This window comes from Aquarana catesbeiana, linkage group LG12 (assembly GCF_042186555.1).
Source record: "Aquarana catesbeiana isolate 2022-GZ linkage group LG12, ASM4218655v1, whole genome shotgun sequence".
In the NCBI taxonomy this organism is placed as follows: domain Eukaryota; kingdom Metazoa; phylum Chordata; class Amphibia; order Anura; family Ranidae; genus Aquarana; species Aquarana catesbeiana.
The window spans coordinates 46,226,584-46,246,822 of NC_133335.1; the positions used below are offsets into that span (position 1 = coordinate 46,226,584).

At 40.9% G+C, this 20,239-nt stretch overlaps 1 protein-coding gene across 2 annotated transcripts in view; it reads left to right on the top strand.

Moving 5' to 3' along the window:
* KCNH6 (potassium voltage-gated channel subfamily H member 6) overlaps positions 1-20,239 on the top strand; it is a 397,827-nt gene that overhangs the window by 342,715 nt on the left and 34,873 nt on the right. For both annotated transcript variants that reach the window (XM_073607681.1, XM_073607682.1), the window contains one exon: positions 2,771-2,970. In XM_073607681.1, the coding sequence (XP_073463782.1) occupies positions 2,771-2,970 (200 nt within the window). The remainder of the gene's footprint in view (positions 1-2,770; positions 2,971-20,239) is intronic.

Sequence of the window (20,239 nt, forward strand, 5' to 3'; positions counted from 1 at the left end):
CAATAATATAAATAATATAAATTGTGAGATCAAAAAGCAGCCAGCACCAAAGGTCTAGTCCAAAAACCTCACAATAGACAAATATATATAAAAAGATGCGGCGCTTTAAAAATAAAATTAAATGAAAACATAGATGAAGGAAAAAGAAACTAAGGCACAGTCTTATCCTCATAAAATGAAAAATAACCTAAATATATGCACAAAGATATAATCAAATGGGTGATGCTAGAATGTATAACAATTGAATATAGAGGTGAACACTAATATCCAAAAAAAATATATCAGCATGTGAACAATGACAAATGCGAAAAAGGAGAAAAAAACCCAAAGTATAAAGTCCACAAGATGAAGGAGTGATCCGTGATTGAAAAGAAAAGTGCCAAAAAAAGCAGGGGAAGATGCAGGTAGGGGAATCTTCTGTATCACGTCACACCCAGGGTGTAAAATCAAATGCGCTTACCGGATCCTGGTGACTGCTATTACGGCAGTCTAAATCAGCACAGGGAAATCGGTCTCCCCACAACCTTAGCGTACAGCAACCGTAAGCAGTAGATGATTCATGCCTCTTAGTAAATACATTGGACTGTCTATTCTGCTACATGTTTTTGGTAAAAAAAATCACAATAAGTGTAGATTGATTTGTTTACGCAAAAGTTATAGCGTTTACAAACGATGGGATATTTTTATTTATTTTATTGTTTCCTAGTAATTGCTGTGATCAGAGACTTATTGCAGTACTTTTACTAATGGCAGTGCTTTTATTAGGGGAAGAGATAGAATTTGATGGAATTTGCTTTGCAGGGACACAAATTCCATTTCTTCCCCCCTGTCAAAATGGCTATCTACCTTGTTAAAATAGGCAGAACAGCAGTTCTGTGTCTCTGCCTGAGGATCGGCAGATATCGAGTCCCCGGTACCCGCTGACCAGCTTCCGCTGTGTGTAATTACAGAGGGAGCGAGCTGGCTGTGGCACGCGTTTGCCCCCCACCCGGAAGTGTGGGATCACATATATATATGTGTGTGTATATATATAAGTAAAAACTGCTATAGGGGGTGGTCGGCAAGTAGTTAAGGTGACTGACAATAGCTTTCACTTTGTTCACACTGTAAAGAAATCTTGGAGGAGGTTCTGCTAATCACAGACTGTGTCATGCCCCTCCAGCCTTTGTCTATAGTGTGTATGTGTGTACAGGCATACCCCACTTTTAAGTACACAATGGGGTTTATTTACTAAAGCTGGAAAGTGCAAAATCAGGCTCACTTCTGCATAGAAACCGATGAGCTTCTAACCCCAGCTTGTTCAATTAAGCTTTGGTAATAAAACCTGGAAGCTCATTGGTTTATATGCAGACGTGAGCCTGATTTTGCACTTTCCAGCTTTAGTAAATAAACCCCATTGTGTACTTAAAAGTGGGGTATGCCTGTATGTGTTGGGTCTAATAGGGAGGTAAAGCCTCCATCAATTACCGTCTTATATTCCGCCTCCATAGTGTTTAGCAATACGAGGAGATGGAGGAGGAGTAAAGGGACTGTCATTTACCACTAAGTATACACCCACACGTGTGACGTTTTAGTCACGTGGGCTGCGCAGATATGAAAAAGGAGAAAATGAACAGCATTAAAGGGAGCTGAAACTGGAGCATGCTCAGTAGATGTGGCAATGGCTGGTCTACACAATCTCAGGCAGCAGCAGAGTCACAGACAAGAAGGGAGGGAGGGACAGAGAACAGCAGGATCAATCAGATTTTTGGGAATCTACAGAAAATTAATGCTTTAGTAAGTATGAACACAATGGGGGTTATTTGAGAAAGGCAAATCCACTTTGCACTACAAGTGCAAACTACAAGTGCACTTGAAATTGCACTGAAAGTGCACTTGGAAGTGCTGTAAATCTGAGGGGTAGATCTGAAATGAGGGAAAGCTCTGCTGATTTTATTATCCAATCATGTGCAAGCTAAAATGCTGTTTTTTATATTTCCTTATTTCCCTTTATTCTCCTTGCATGTCCCCCTGGGATCTACAGCAACTGAACTTCCAAGTACCCTTTGAGTGCAATTTCAAGTGCACTTTGCACTTGTAGTGCAAAGTGGATTTGCCTTTAGTAAATAACCCCCCCAATGTAATATAGCATGTATTGACAGTTTATATTGATTTGGGTTTAATGGCACTTTAATAGGAGGCAGTTTATTTGAGTCAATATTTTAGGTCTAGTAGGGAGCTTGAGTAATGCCTGGAAGGTACATGAAGTTACCCTCTTCTTCCTTGGCACCATACAGAGTACCACTTTACTTATTTTTTAAAAGAAAAGAAAACATTTTGTGTACTCTGTATGTATGCTTTTCAAGGGCTTCAAAAATGCTTAAAATTAATTTCAAACACAGTTAATGAAATGCATTGTCCACAACAAATTCTAATAAGGAACAAAGATGTCAAAGGTATTTTTGTATATTATGAGACACTCTGGTCAGTTCTAGAAGCAGGGCATGTGACTTTGAGTTCCACATACTACCTAAAGTATACAAACTCAAGAAAAGGAAAGTGTCTGCTTTCTCCAAAAGAAGGAATCACTTGATTCCTTGCATTCTTTAAACTGCAATAATAAAAGGAAGCTGAAATCTGACTGGTTAGTACCCAGACACCTTTCCCTTCCAGTTTTTGTATGAAAAACCATCAGTGAGGTGTTAATGTAAGATTTCATCCAGTTTGTAAGGTCGTTTGCACATTATTTAAGTTTCTGGGTATGTTATCTCTTTGTATTTGTCTCTTTTAGCTCTCATGTATGCCAGCATCTTTGGCAATGTGTCTGCCATAATCCAGCGCCTGTACTCTGGCACTGCACGTTACCACACTCAGATGCTGCGTGTCAAGGAGTTCATCCGCTTCCATCAAATCCCCAACCCGCTAAGGCAGCGCCTTGAAGAGTATTTCCAGCATGCCTGGTCCTACACCAACGGCATTGACATGAATGCGGTGAGTGCACTGCTTTGCTAGCTGGTATACTAGCATCCAATCCATCTGCTAGACATAAATGCCCAAAAATTATTGTTTCAAGGTCTAGTCCACCCAAAAATCTTATGGCTACATCTTATGGCAAACTGAAACATCATACTGGTATATTATGTCTTTTAATATATAACTTGCATCTGTTCATATCATCTGTTTTTGGTGGAGTGGCTCTTTAATATCTTAATACTTCCAGACAGAAACCACGTTAGTCCAGGTTTTTATAGCTTTTCATAGAATCATATTGTACAAAATGCACAAACTGCAAATGACGTGCAACAGCCAAGGGCTACCAATCAATAGTTCTGTACCACACTAAACGAGAAAGCTTTACTGTATATTTGATGGGTTGCTGGAGGTTACTGCTCACCATTCACTGCTATTAAAAATAACTTGTCATGAGAGAAATATGTATGCTTCTACCACAGTCCTGAGAATAAAAGTTTGATTCAGTAATGATTTTGCTTTAGTGCTTTGGCTCACTGACCTGAAACAATCATTGAGGTTACAAACTTTTCTATGACTTTTTTTCTGCGTACTCTGACTTCTGAGTTCATGCTTTTTTCTGGGTCAGTGAATCAGAAAGTACTGAAGGCAGAGACAGCCAGGTAACAATCATTTTAGGATAGAGACCAACAATAGCAGCCTACATATATCTCTCATTATGTACTATAAAAAGATGAAAGGCAAGGTGTATAAGCCACATCACCCAACTCAAATCATATTTCATTCATTTTAATTAATAAAATTGCTGAAATTCAATTATCTGCTATGAATTATAAATTGTGACATTGTGTACTAGAGCCCCAATTCCAAGAAAATTAGGACGCTGTGTAAAATCTACATAAAAAACAAATGCAATGATTTGCAACTCCCAAAAACCCATATTTTATTTACATTTGAAAATAGAAAACATATCAAATGTGCCTGATTAGACTCTTTTTGATGTGTTTATAGGAGCCTGGTAGCATACATAACACTGTGATTTGTGGTATATTTGGAAATTTATCACCTACAAGTTTATTGTACAGTTGTAGCATCTTATCCCAGAAGGGAATGATCCGAGGGCAGGTGCCCGAAATATGGGTCAAAGTGCCAGGGGTCTGTAACACCTCCAGCATGTACCAGGAATGGATGGGTCTATTTCATATAGGATTGTGGGGCAGTGGTACCATCTGGACAATAATCTGTAGCATGTGATGAGATATACTTTTATAAGCGAGTGTCAGTACCCTTTTACCAATCCATAGCATCAGATGTCTTTTCTAATTCCTGTTCCCATTTCAATATAAAGAGGGAAAGATTTGGATGGGATTCTTTTAACAAAATTTGGTTGACCAGAGAGAGCAGATGTTCAGGTCTGGTGGACTTGGAAAGCAACCACTCAAAATCCATGCGAGGTCAAGTCAAAGAGTCCAAGGAGGACAGAGCCCATAGGTAGTGTTTAAGTTGAGTATACTCAATCCAGGCTCTTGCAGGGTTAGAGCAAGTTCAGAGTATTTGAGAAAGGGGAACTAGCTTTCCCCTACGTAGGGTATGATACAATAGAGGGTTGGCACACTTCTGCCAAAAGATGAACTGAGATTGGTTAAGTGTCGGGGAAGGAAGTGCTACCAAAAAACAGGGTCAAGGTATTCTAACTATGTGGGGTAGCAGATGTAAGTAAGGGTAGGTGGTCTTTTGAAGGCTTATAAGTAGGATCTGTCTATGGTAGGGAGGTAAGATGTGAAGGGACCATGTAATTTTCTAAGGAGGCCCATAGTTTAGTAAATTTGTCTTGGTACCAGTCTAAGCTTCTGATCAGTGAAGCTCCATGGAAGTATAAAGAGACCTGGGGCAGAGTCCTGAGATCTGTGAGAGTGGATAAAGAAGTCAGGACTTGGATGCCTAAATATTTATTACCCGATGCCCTCTTCTTTTAACAACACTCTGTAAACATTTGCTAACTGAGGAGAGCAGTTGCTGCAGTTTTGGGAGAGGAATGTTGTCCCATTCTTGCCTGATATAGGATTCTAACTGCTGAACAGTCCTGGGTCTTCTTTGTTGTATTTTTAGTTTCAAGCTGTGCCAAATATTTTTCATTTGGCGAAAGGTCTGGACTGCAGTTAAGCACCCGACTCTTCTACTACAAAGCTAAGCTGTTGTCACAGATGCAGAATGCGGTTTAGGGTTGTCTTGCTGAAATATGCAAGGCCTTCCCTGAAAAAGACATCTTCTGGATGGGAGTATATGCTGCTCTAAAACCTGGATATATCTTTCAGCATTGATGGTTCCTTTCCAGATGAGCAAGCTGCCCATTCCGTATGTACTAATCCACCCTCATCAGAGAAATAGGTTTTTGAACTGAGCACCGGGAACAAGCCAGAAAGGCCCCTCGTCCTCTAAAGTCCAGAGGACGTGGCACCCATGGTTGCAAAAAAGATTGTCAATTTTGATTTGTCTGACCACAGAACAATTTTACACTTTTGCAACAGACCATTTTAAATAAACTTTGGCCCAGAGAAGATGGTGCCATGTCTGGATCATGTTCAGATATAGCTTCTTCTTTGCATGATAGAGCTTTACTTTGCATTTTTGGATGGCACGGCAAACTGTGTTCACAGACAGTGTTGAGAAACATTATTCTGAAATTGTTCAATTGTTGGTGAACCTCTGCCCATCTTTTCTTCTAAAACACTCTGACTCTCTAAGATGCTCTTTATATAACCATTCATGTTACTGACCTGTTGCCACTTACTTTAACAGCTTTTTGTTGCCCTGTGTACCAACTTTTTTTGAGATGAGATGCTGCCATCAATTTCAAAATTACCTTATTTTTTTTTAAAACGATACATTTCATATCATCGCATTCTGTTTTTATGTAGATTTTACACAGTGTCCCAACTTTTATGCAATCAGGGGAATCAGGGGGTTACATTCAGAAGCTCTAAAAGACCCTGCTGAATCTGACTGCAACATATTATAGACAGCCCACACTGAAGGGGCATTGTGTAGTCAGCTCACAGGAAGTTAAGCTGGCCATAGATAGACCAAAATGCAGCAGTTCAGCAGGGACAAGCAAATTTTGATCCACACATGGCTGTGCCTGCTTGACAGAAGTCAATCTAATAATCAACTTCTGTCGATCCATGCAATCAGCTGCAGCCACACATAAGTGTATTCTTTTTTTTTTTTTTTTTTTTTTATTGATGTTGCAGAAAATAAAGAGTAGGTTCACAAAACAGAGTCTCTGGGCATTCCCCGGCTCGGCACGTACAGTAACATAGTACGAAAAATACATACACTATATTACCAAAAGTATTGGGACGCCTGCCTTTACACACAAATGAACTTTAATAACATCCCAGTCTTAGTCCATAGGGTTCAATATTGAGTTGGCCCACCCTTTATAGCTATAACAGCTTCAACTCTTCTGAGAAGGCTGTCCACAAGGTTTAGGAGTGTGTCTATGGGAATGTTTGACCATTCTTCCAGAAGCCCATTTGTGAGGTCAGGCACTGATGTGGACGAGAAGGCCTGGCTCACAGTCTCTGCTCTAATTACTCCCAAAGGTGTTCTATCGGGTTGAGGTCAGGACTCTGTGCGGGCCAGTCAAGTTCATCCACCCCAAACACACTCATCCATGTCTCTATGGACCTTGATTTGTGCACTGGTCCAAATCATTTGGAGGAGGGGGATTATGGTGTGGGATTGTTTTCCAGAGCCCACCCATTTTTGAAGCCTATTAGAGCCTCTGGCTCTAATCACGTACTTAAAAAAAAACACCCCCCCATTGGAATCCATGGTCCAGCACCCTGCATGTAGATCAGGGGGGCTGCGCCCCTAATGGATGGGCCGCCACTGCTGGCAGATGTAAACTGACTCCATTGTCTGTTTACACCGACTGCCCTCCGATCTGATCCACCTAGATGAGAGGGGACAGATCCGTTCCCTTCTGTTTCTTTAGTGGATCAGATCGGATTGGATGTAGGTGGACTTATGTCCATTTACACCTACTGGTACATAGGAGTGAATGGAGGGTCTGATCAGGTCCAGCTGAAAAACTGACAGATGGACCTGATCAGACTCTTCATGTGAAAGGGGCCTTGTACATTTTAAACTTGTTGTGTTAGTGACGCCAAAAACATTGAAACTAGAAATAAGCAATGGCAATCTGCTTATATCCCTTGTTATGACTTTTGTTTATGACAAACAGATTGGAATTTCTTACTCTAATACCTGGAGCTGGTCTGTTTTCTATACAACACTATCGATTATGATCTCTTATAAGTTTAGGATATTAGAATCTTTGCCACAAAAAGAAAACATTCTATGCAACAAAGCAAATCTGTGATTTGCCCATCCAGCTTTGAAGCGTATCAAAAGCCAAAACCAAAAATGTAATATACTGCAGCTTACCAGTCCTTAGATGTGGTGGCTGTATTAGTTTTCTTTTTTCAGGCTTTTGTTCTTTCATTTTACCTGGTGGTCCTACCAGTAACACACTTCCAGTCCTAGGATAACAACACTAACTCACCCTTTTCTATCAGGACAACAGAAACAAAATGGGTCTACGGAACCCAAAATACCTCCTATTGTCTTTAATATAGAGGAGTGTGGTTCTGTAAGTCCTCAGAGACACCTGGGACACGAAAAGAGGGCAGCGCAGACAGAGAGCACAGTTATCAGCTCCAAGATTTCTCGGAAGATCAACAGGTATTTTTTTTTCAACTTATCAAATAGATATAATACAAAACTTCAATGGTATATGTAACACACCAAATTTAGGAAGCTCATTGTTAGGGTTTACATACACTTTCATAACCAGTCCAGTAACAACACATACTTACTTTTCCTTTTCTTCTGTTCAGCTGCTAGGAATGAAGAAAATACCCTGTAATTTGGGTTATAGAGAAGTTTGCGACTCACTGGTGTTTGCTGATTGATCTAATCCTATGTCCTGTATAAGCTCTAACTCAGGGGTCCCCAACCCCTGGGCCGCGGACCGTTGATGTCTGAGGCTGCTAGGAGGTGAGTGGCTACTGTGGTCCGCACCGGGCTATCGCAGACTGCTGCTGTCGCTCACCTCCTGCTGTGTGGCCATGCCTGTGTGTCCTCTCCCGGCTCCTCCGCCTGGCCGACAATGTCATCCTATCAGCAGGGCAGGGAGCGGGAGGAGCTGCGGATTGGAATGGAGAGCTCCAGAGGAGCCAGGAGAGGACACACTGACTGATAATAGGTAGGAGTCCTATGCCCGAGATGCAGAGCCTGGAATGGGGAAATGTTATGTGTGATGCTAGAGAGGAAAGGAGGGGAGGCAGACTGCAGGGGCACTGTGATATAAAGTGGACTGCACTGTAATCATTACAGTGCCCCTTTACTGTGCAGTCCCCTTTATATCACAGTGCCTCTTTACATTGCAGTCCCCATTACATCACAGTCCCCCTTTGCAGTGCAGCCCACTTAATATCACAGTGCCTCTTTACATTGCAGTCCCCCTTTACAATACAATGCCCCCCATTAAAGAGCAGTCCCAGTTACATTAATGTATAGGGACTGCACTGTAAAGGGACACTGTAATGTAAGGAGGGCTGTGATGTGAAGGGGAATTGAGGACACTGTGGGACTGCTTTAAAAGGGGAACTATGATATAAAGGGGGACTGTGGACATTGATTTAAAGGGGGCACTGTGCTGTAAAGGGGGGTTGTGGTGTGAAGGGGGCTGAAGACAAACTCAGTGAATATCGCCATCCCCTAACCCGGGATTCCTGCTGTAATGTAATGCACAGGTTCACTTTGAGGAGAACCCTTTGCTAACCAGTTATTTTAGCCTTCCATAATCTGTTGCTATAGCAGAATTGCAAGATAAATGACATTCCAGTTTCCTAGGGCAGTTGATTATTATTCTAGCTATTACTTCTGTTAAAACAAAGGACTCTTAATGTGACTGAGAAAACCCCAGTGAAATATATAACTTGTTATATTTCTCTGGCTCGGCGAGTTCCATAGTGCAGTACATAATCCTCTTGTTTATAGAATGTCTGGAAGGCAGTCATGCCAACACAAAATAATGCAGTAGATAAAATGTGCCCAGAATTCATTATTGGTGTAATTATTCAGCTTTCCTTCGACAAGTGTAACACGTTGGCTTGTGCATTTCCTCTGGCAACCTCAGCAGGTGGCTGGCAAACAGTCAGCATTGTATTAAGAAAGCATATATTACGGTACTTTTTTGTTGCTGAATAATTCGCAGATTTTTTTTCAGAGCCTAAATTAAAATGTACGCAACTGGTATAGTGAAGGTATAACTGGATGAATACACATAGAAAATTGTCAAAGTTACAGGAGGACATATACAAGGATTTTTTTTTTTTATTTAGATTATTAAAGAAATATTCTCAATGCTTTCCCAAATAAAGGGTTAACATGAATATGTGAGAACTGCTGGAACTCTTCAGTGAGAGTTCCTTTCCAAATATTTCTCACAATGTAAGCTGGATTGGGTCTTAACTGATCCATGTCCCCAAATGTAAAACGTTTGATCCCGAACTAAGCAGATTTTATCGATGAGAAACTAATCCATACCAATTAAAAACTAATAATCACAGCGCACAGGGAGAGATCAATAGGCGAGGCAGGGATTTATCACCACTAATTATCCATAAGTCACAGCCAGACAGGTGTTCAGCTAACACTTTTTAGATAATGGTCGATCAGCATGATAATTACACAATAATGACTAATAACACCAAAAGAAAAAAAAACTCATCAACTGCCAAAAGTGTGTGTAGTATTATTAAAGTATACTTATACGGTATGTAAAGTGAACGTGTCAGATGTTTTAAAGAGGAGTTCACATTTTTTTTTTAATTAAAAGTCAGCAGCTACAAATACTGCAGCTGCTGACTTTTAATAATCGGACACTTACCTGTCCCTGGGTCCAGCGATGCGGGGGATAGAAGTCCCGCTCGTCTCCCCCTCCGTTTGGCGGCGCCGGCATTGCAACTGTGGGCGCTCGGCTGTGGCTTCACAGCCGGGCACCCACTGTGCATGTGCGAGTGGCGCCGCTCTCCGTGATTGGTCCGCTCAGTCATCTGGGACCTGTAATGTGTCCCAGATGATTGACAAGAGGGGGGAGCAGAGTTGAGCTCTTCCTGCGCCGAGGGGAAGTGATGTCACCAGCCCAGGCACTGAAAGAGGCAGACTACGAGGGACCCCCTAGCAACAGCCATTTAGTGGTGAGTAAAAAAAAAAAAAATTCCAAATTTTTTTCGGTGGAACACCACTTTAAAGCAGATTTTCTTTCTTTTGTACAAAGCATAAGTTACCACTTATGACAATTATCTTAGGTCTGGATTGCTGCTGTTTACTGTAAAAATAGCTTCATCGGTGCCAAATACTACAGACAGAGCTCTTCTTTTGGTGCTGAGAGCTCTAGTTCTCATAAAGGAAATTGATCCTGTTGTTCGTCCTCCTTTTGCTCTACTGCTGTCCATTCACAGAACGCCTTGTATTTTAGCCACAGATTACAAGGTGTTCTGTGAACAGACAAGGGGAGAGGAGTGGGGAGTAAACAACAGGATCTTCCTTGTTCATTCACAGAACACCTTGTATTCTGTTAATAGAAAACAAGGCATTCTGTGCGTGGGCAGCAGTGGAAGAAAAGGAGGTGAATGACAAGATTGACACCCTGTATGAGAACTGGTGCTGTTAGCCGCAACGCTAGAGGAAAAGTGATATCCATAATATCCACCCTCAACGAAGCTAGGATTTTATTAGTAAACAGCAGTGATCCATACCTATGATAATTATCATCAGAGATAACTTATTTGACTTATGCTGGGCACAATTTTTTCTTTCCCAGAGTTCCGCTTTAGGCTTTCAAAAGTAAAAAACCTGCATAAGAAAAGGCACTTCAAATTTCCATCCTAGCCAGAAAAGCCTTTTCTCTGTGTCTGTTCAATCCTGGTTTCTTCTTCTTACTAAGTGATCAACATCCCAGAAGACCCATCCCTGTAACTAATCCTTGACAACCATTCTCCTGTCTAAGGCAGGCCATACATGGGTCGAATTTTGAAAGAATTTTCTTTAGAAAATCTTATCTAAGAATTTTCGTTCGTATCTCGCACCATTAGTGGGCTGCAGCAACAGCCGATTTTCGTGCGGCAATCAAATTTGAGTAATCGGATATTTTGGGAATTTTTTCAAAAACTAACCATTTTCTAATCAATGATGGGAGAATCGTGCGAGAAATGTAATGGAAAAAGAAATGCGCATGTGCAAGAAAAGAAAATTCCCAGAAAGAAAAGAAGATTTCCACGCACGAAAATTCTTTTCTGTAGCAACATGAGGTGAAATTGAAGGCTTGGTTGGCCAAATTCCGAAACCAATGGTGGCACCATCGGATCACAAAACGCACAAATTTTCTGATTTTCAAAATTAAAATTTTGAAATTCGACCACGTATGGCCAGCCTTATAGGAGCACTTAAAGTGGTTGTAAACCCTTTAATCTAGACTTACCTGTAGGTGCTTGAAAAATCTCTTAGACCTGCACGGTCTAGGAGATATTTGCAAATCGCCCTAGGGCCATTTCTTCTGCACATGCGCCGGAGTTAGAAAGGGCACGCTGTGCCGTTTCTAGCTCGGGTCATGCCGTTAAAGGCGGCTCCACGCGACTCCGGTCAGTCACAGAGCCGGAGTTTGTGGCCCCGGAAGGAAGAGGGGTGAAGAATGGACCTCGCTACTAGCGAGGAAGACGGGGACATCGCGGGCTTCTCCTGCAGGTAAGTGTCACCTAATGGGCTACAATGCAATGCAATGCCTTTGTAGGGAAACAAAGAGGAAGTAACACCCATCAGGGTTTACTTCCTCTTTATTTAGCAAATAAGGTGTCTTTCATTGAACAGGGGAAAAGGGGGTGAGCATGCCTGGGCAACAGTGCTGACATTTCATGTAAGACAGGTTAATTGCTTGAAGTTTCTTTCATACATTTTTAAACTGTTTCTGATTTTTTTTTATTATTATTACTAGTCTTCATATTAAGGCTTTGTTTCTAAAAATAAAGAATTAATTTAATTTGCTATCATAAGACAAAATTCAAAAAGCGCTATGGGTTTTCCTAAAAAAAAATAAAAATAAAAGACGAAGCTGTTTGTCTTCAGATTTTCTCTCTCTAAACTTCAAATCTCAGACATTAAAACTAAAAAGAATAAAAAGAACAGGATTTTTGCTGTCTATCTATCTATCTATCTATCTATCTATCTATCTATTTATTCGTTCACTTTGTTTTGTTAGGCCTTAAAAATCACACACTGCTGCTCAGATCTATGTGTTTGAATGCAAAACACAGCAAATCACTACTTCTGAACTGCTTTTTCCTGCAGTGCAAATGCATCTCAATAGGACCTGTTGCTCCAAAGAAAAGCAAAGCAGGTCAAATGTGGCTTCAGAAATGTTATCTACATTACACAATTGAAGCTAATGGGAATCTGCTGACTTTTGGTTAATATGTGCTTTATGTCAAATACAGAAAAATGACTCCCGTTTACACGAGCCCTATGTTAGACCAGCCTTTTACTTGCAGTAAACAGCAGCTAAAATACAAACCAGATCCTGACAACGTTTTACACCTACGACTCTCCTATATTGTCTATATAGCAAAGAACAGCAAAAACATCTAATGCATCACAAGAATGTGAGCTTTTTCTTCCAGGTTCAGACCTGTCTAGCTAGTGCATGCAGTAGAGGAGGAGGTTTGACCACACATGAGCCAAGATTCGAATGTCTGCATGCATAGCTGGCAGTTAGAGGCTCAGGAACATCTTAATAGTAATTTTTCATAGAAAGGGTTATATTCTTTAAATAAAGAATTTTAAAAAAAGTGTTACAATGTTGCTTGAATCACAAATGTCAATACGAACATTTTCAATACAATTTGTTCTTAATGATGCTTTAAAACTGTGGCCCCCAAATCAAGTTGAACATATTTTTGCACATGACCTGTGAAGCCGGGATGAGGAAAACTGCACTCACAACTCATAGCAGAGAGAAGGTATCTTATGGGCTTAAACCTGTTAATCTGAAGGTGACCTTTTTGACTTCCTACAGTTACAAGAAGCATCATTACATTCTTTGGAATCCTGTCTGTGTGTAGATACTGTAGATGGCATATCCCTAATAAATATCGTGCTTGTGCCAAATGTTAGTTCCGTTGTTTATGTTGCTGTTGTATTTGCATGAGGACAGTGCTTGTGGAGAATGTGCATTAATTAGGGGCACGTAAATATAGCCAATAGTATTCTATTTTGTATGGATGTGAGTTGTCTATACATAAAATTTAACAAGATATTGCTTTGTAAATGAACTTAGTGTTTCCATGTATAATGTTTATGTATGTATAGTGCATGTGGTAATTGTGCCTCTGTGTAAGAATATATGTCAATTATGGAGCTTGTTAATGTGCACCATGAGAGGAATTTGTGAGCTGCGATTACTGGCTTCCTTATGGATATGCTAATTGCTTGGCTGTGTCTGGCTTCAATAATTTTCATCTACAGACCAAGAACAATCAGGCGTTAATTAAAGGGTAAGTTCACCTTTACAGAAAATCTGTATGGTGAACTTACACTGGACCCCCTCCCAACCCCCCCCCCCCCCCCCGTCCCGCTATACAGGAGACCTGCGATCACACGCTGTGAGACACCAGGACGTCGCTTTACCGGTCCAGGGACTTGAAATCCTCTCCTCTTCTCCTGCGCAGACAGGATGGGCTAGGCGGGTTCTGATTGGTTAGCGCCATCCATGTGATGGCGCCAACCAATTAGAATGCCTCCTATCCGTACACGCTGAGAGGTACAGATAGGAGATTAAGCCTTGGGGATTTTAAATCCCAGGACCGGTGAAGCGGCAACCCGATGTCTCACAGCGGGTGATCGCGGGACTCCTGTATAGTGGAACCGGGGGGGGGGGGATGGTGAGGGGGTCCAGTGTAAGTTCACCTTATACAGATTTTCTATAAAGATGAACTTACACGTTAAAGTCAAGAAAGTGTCGGAATATGTAGATTTAATTTGTGATATGGGACAACCGTTGAGAGGGCTGATGACAAAGCATCAGCATGACAGCCAGGAAACCCTCAGATCTAGAGGTCAACAATGGCATCCTTCATTATTCTCTCATGGAAGGTGTACTTTAAAGTGACACTAATCTCTGGTTAAAATGAACCCAAAAACAATTCAACTCAAAAAGCCCCTTCTATTGCTCTCGGCCTCCTTCAAATCTTCAAACTCCTTTTTTTGCTGCTGTGATCCAACTTCCTGTTAAAGGGTGGCTACGCTCATTCTCCATCATTCCACTGTATGTAAGAATGTAGCCACCCCTTCTTGCTTGCTCCCAAGTTAAACTAGAGACTATAGACTATGTAATGTGTAGTGTTTATAGAGCAGAGCATGTTACTGCAACGTATGTGATCTTCTCATTCCAAAGAAACGGAAGTGAGTGGGAAAGGAGTTCAGGAGCTCAGTGGACATTACAAGGAGGCAGAAAAACACAGTAAGAAACACTTTAATGAAAAATAGATTACAGGGTGAATTTGTATAGATTATTCTTGGGGAATAAGGAAATTGTTTAGTGTCACTTTAAACTGAACACCTAGTTTGGGTGACCCTGATGCTGCTACAGAAGAAAGAAAAGTATGTGCTGCCCAGCCAATAGGATTTATGTTTACAATTTCTAACCTGTACTAGTTGAGCGCTTTTACTGGGCAGCACAGATACCCTTCTTTTTTCTGCTACAATGTAAAATGTGTGCTTGAGTCCTGCCATTCTGTCCCTGTAGAAACTGTAATTTAGTGCAAGACTGACTTTCTTTGCCTGCGTAGACAATAAAACTATGTATCATTTTTGGTATCCTAAAGAACCGTTTCATTTGGTTGATAGTGAATGAAATGTGTAATTTTTTTAATATCTTTTTAAAGATATTAAATCTAGCTTATTTATTGTAGAAAAAAAAGCAATGTGCACAGTGTAGCAGCCTCATTAATCAATCAGATTTTGTCCACCAGAGATTTGTATTTACTAGAGCCATGTTTCTCAACCTATTTTTAGCCAGGGCACCCTTTTCAGGAGAGGTTCACACCTGTGCGTGTGCTTCTTCATGTGTTTTGTGTTGTGTTTCTGCATTTTTTATTCAGTTTCATGCTTCAATTATATATTTACTGTATTATATTTTTAAATATCGAAGAGCAAACATAAGTGCGAAATGCTACCCAGGCGGCTTAAAGTGTCAACATGGAAATAACGACAACGAGCTTCAGGAATAACATACTGACAATCATAGGATCACTAGTAGGAATTTGCATCAACGTTACAAACATTGACAAAAAAAAAAACAAAAAAAAACCCAATTTGTGGGTTAAATTATAGGCTATCCAGTAGGGGAGAAACAAATTCCCCGCGTTGAAAATATGCTCAGAGAATTGACAGAAAGTGCAAGCAGAGCCGTAAAGAGAAGAGAAAAGACGGGGGGGGGGGGAGAATTAAAAGTAGAAGAGGAGAAAGAAGAGGGAGGGAGTAGAAAGAAACAGTCTGTCTGATTTTTTTTACATGCAACTACTGCCGGCAGCTATAGCCACTAACAGTAATCATTGATTGTGTTCTGCCACCCGAGAAGGCTCCCTCTGGCAAAACACATAAGAGCTGTGGGAGGAATTCCCCCTTCAACACCGACTGTGTTAATGAGGGAATCAAGCTATTTTCTGTTTTAATTTAGTTTTTTATTAATTTTCCAAAAAATATTTAAGAGACAGTCTGGCACAGCATATGAGACATTTACATAGCTTCCCAGATTAAGGTAAGTGGGAGTATCCAGCAGTTGGAAAAACAAACATATTAATAGCATAGGAACAAACAAGCAAATGATAACAGAATGCATCCATCTAGAACAGTACGGTTGTTCACTAAATTAGACCCAAGGTACAGTGGGCACTCTCTTTGAATATCACCCACAAGTACTTCAAAACTGGAGTACTTTTCATTCTAAACCAGGTAGCCATAGTTTGATATCAGGACTGAAATAAATAAAGAAAACTACAAGAAAGGTAAATAAGTAAATAAGAGAAAAGGGGAGAGTAAAGAAAAGGAAGAAGGAGAAGGAGCTTGGCCATCTAGGAATAGTACTCAATCAGGAATATGCCTTCAGGCATCTGGCACCTGTAAATAAGTCCAGATCTTATTAAAAAAAGACTTGTTTATCCCTTAGGACACTCACAATCTTTTCATTAAGCATAATCCAGGTTAACTTGTGCTTCAGTAAAGCCAGGTCAACCATTGGGCTTTCCTAAGCTGTAGTGATAGCTATCTTAGCTGCCAAGAACATGAAATGAATTAAAGTCTGCATATGTCTTGAGATGTCATCCACTGGTTTATTTAGCAATGCAACCCAGGCATCCTTGAAGATATTGACCAACGTGACTGAATGTATCAATGAATGGATGCAAATCCAAAATCGTCTGACCTTGGGACATGTTCACTAGATGTGAAGGGTCGTTCCCACCTGTCTGCAACCTCTGAAGCATAAAGAGGAGGAGCCTGGGCACATGTGTGAGAGGTGTTCTGACACTAAATACCATCTAGAATAGACGTTATAGCTCACCTCAACCGGAAACAACATTCATGATAGCCTTATGAATACAAGCGTTTCAGGAAATCAAGCTATTTTCTTTTCTTCTACCCGTGGTGGAAGGAAAGAAATTGAATCCTCTATGGCTTGTATTAACCTTGTTAGCTTCCTTTGGCCACACCTCCTAATCACGGTGAGTCCCTAGATACCCACTTTCTATGCACAATGAACTTCCATTAACCACACCCTGACACTCAATGATCCCTTCCACATACACCTTCTAGCAGGGCTCGCTATACCTAACCAAACCCTTCTCCTACACCAAAGTCTGCGCTGATTAGCAGGGACAGTGGATGCAATGCTGGTCCATAGAGTCAAAAAAAATTGTCACCTGTGATCCCTTGCATCCCTAAAGCCTGGTAGACACCAATTTTTTTTTCCATTCTTTTGTGTTCTGATAGCTTGCTGTTATTTTGTGTTCTGATAGGGGGACGGTCCCTCGACCAGAATACTCAGGTCAGCGCTCTCAGCCATTGGCTGAAAGCGCTGACCGGGAGCCGACCAGCTGCTGGTTTTCCAGCATGCTCGTCCGACAGAAGTCGGCCAAATGGATGGCTTCTGTTGGATTGGCTGCCTTACACACGGGCTTGTGTACGGAGCTTAATAAACCCAAACAGCATTCCTGTTGAGAAAGACTGTACTAGAGTAAAACCTGACTGGTTGCTATGAGCTACTGCACTTTGCATATCATCAATGGGCTTTGATCTGACTAAATAAATAAGCATGAATGTTTGTGAGTGTTGAAAGCCAGTCTGTGCATGGTCAACATATTATCCTCCCAGTGAGTAGTATGTAAACGTGTGTATAGGGATCCCGTGTGTTGTGATCTTGTCTTTACAGGATTCCTGTGTTCATTGAATCCATACAGTTTGCCTAGGATTGTGTTGAGATGATGTTGTACTCTCTCTCTCTGGTCATCAAGCACAGGGCCTCATGGTTTCTCTTCCCTTTGAAAGGCTATAATGCAACCTGCGGCTGGAACGCAAGCCAAGATCATCTGCCAGGCAAGGGCATATACCTTCCTCCCTGCTCCATGTGACTCAGCGGGTTGACTAACTGTAGCACATCTTGACTGTCTAAGGTTCAAATTTGGACTCCTTTAACAAGAAAATGTTTACTTGAAAAGCAACTCAGTGCCAAATGTCTTTCTTTGTGTTCAGTCGAGAGTGTCATGGTTTGACCCTGCAAGTCTATACTGTTTTCTGTGTTTCCTGGCAGGAAGAACAACACTGAACCCAGCATGGATGTGACAGACGTAGCTGAGTAATTTCCAATGTATTCCTTTGAAGAATCCACTAGAAAGCAGAATGATACAGCATTACTGTGCTCTCTTGTCTATTCTCCATATGGAAAACACAGGCCAGTGATACAAGTAGCTTAATTCAAAAGCCAAGATCAGCTTGTCACAGCCAAGCTGGGAAAGTGGTGAGATCGCCATCTAGTATTTTCTAAACAGAGATTGGGACCGAAAGGGGGATTGAACTCTGCCACACACCTCACAAAATGATAATTATGTTTTGGATGGAGTTTTTGTAAATCAGGCACTGCATAAGGAAACAAGGATGCTAATAGTGTGGTAACCCATAGTAATCAACTCAGTATTGGTTTGCTGTAAAGATGAACGCTTGCTTTAGGTTACTACACTTGTCCTTGATGATTCTTTGTAAAAGCAGCTAAGCAGGAACTCCAGAAAACCAAAGAGAAATCATCTTTCATCAGCTTTAAAAGTAGTTTCAAATATGAAATAAGATTTCTGGTTGGTTACCGTGCACAGACATGTCATAGTATTAAAGGTACAGTCCACCCAATACTGATACAATTTTACATATACATTCTGTTGGGTTGAATCAACCAAGGGTGTACTAAAATTTTAGGGGACTTTAGTGGTGAAATTTTCCCTATGAAAATCCCAACTTTGACTCCTAGCCATGAAGTCTCACTCCACCTTTTCAAAAAAGAAGAGTCTCAAACCTACTGATGCATTCATGAAACAGTCAACAGGAGGACCTCACAGCCAAGAGATGGAACGCTGAATTTAGAAGTACAGACCTCTCCTTCAATGTCCTTATGAGACATTCAAAGTCATTCAACCTGTCAGATTCTGTCCAAACTAGACATAATTCATAACTCTAGGGCTACATACACACTGACATACATGACATAATATAAAATGACACAGCTCACATAATTACCGGTAATCATGAAAAACACCTTATAAGGGTTTACCAGAGGTAACACTTTGAAGACCTGACAAGACAGCAAACACAGTGTTTAATAAAGTGATAGAGCAATGGTAGTATACATAAATACACTTAGATAATGCAAGGATACGGTTACATTGTTGCGAAAATTAAAGGTCTGAGTGAAAAAGAAATGTGCCTTTTTAATAACCCATTTTCCACTGAAAGTTTATTATGGAAACCAATACTGACTGTGATAAGGCATATTAATGTACTGTATAATAACCATAGGCGTGCGCAAGGGGTGTGCCAGGTGTGCCTGGGCACACCCTAATCCTGGGTTTGGCAACCTGTTAGTGGTGGGCAGCTGATAGGTAAACCGCAATCCTTCTTTGCTGACCCTCAGAACCTGGACAGGAGAGGTGGTGGGGGTGGAATTTTGTGGAACTGATCTGTATTTTCCTCCTGCAGCAGCTGAAAGTAGGCTTTTCCTCCTCTCCCTTTTGATAACATTCAGCTGCCACAGGAAGAAAATATAGGGGGATTGGTACTAATATATGCTACCCCTCCTTTCCCTGTTTCTCTTCCTTCTGTTGACCTGATCCCCCATGTGCTCTCTTGCTCCCCCTTCCCCTCATTGTTAAAGGATGGAGAGCGGGGAAGAGGCAGGTAAATATGGAGCTTTCGGGGGCACACCCTAATGCAATAGGCTGCGCACACCTATGATAATAACCATGAGCAAAATGCAGCAACCAATAAGAATTTCTCTCAAACGGAGACAAATACAGTGAACTAACATCTGATTGACTGCTATACATTGCTGCAGTTCACAAACAGTAAGATAAGCCCCTCAATGCCCTACAAACATTTTTGAAAATAGATTTTTTTTTTCAAGCCATTGTGGTCTAAATCAAAGAACATGACAAAGATTGGCTTTAGCAGATAAAGAAAAAAAGAAAACTGAATCTACTATTGATGAGGTATGTGTATATATAGATGCCCTGTCGAAGAACAAATGACCAATACAGTTTTCAATCCCATATACATCTATACACTGAGATTTATGGGTGGTTGTAAGTAGTCTTTGAAAGATTTTTCCAATAAAGGTCTATGTATCAAGGCAAGGAGTCACTGACAATACCCATACAACAACACATTTCAGTCATTGAAGTATAACTAAAGGAAAAACCTTTTTTTAGTTTTGGATAGAGTGCAGAGGGATTAGAATGCTTGTCCGTTTTTATTGCTGTCTGTGCCTCCATTAGGGAGACTCGCCCTCTTTATTTGTCCTGTTTACCATTATCACCGATCGTAAAAGAAAATCCCAAGTTTTGGAATGTCCCCAGAAAAGTAATAGAGGGAAATTTTCCAATTGGGGCAGTAATTCTGGTGACCTGGG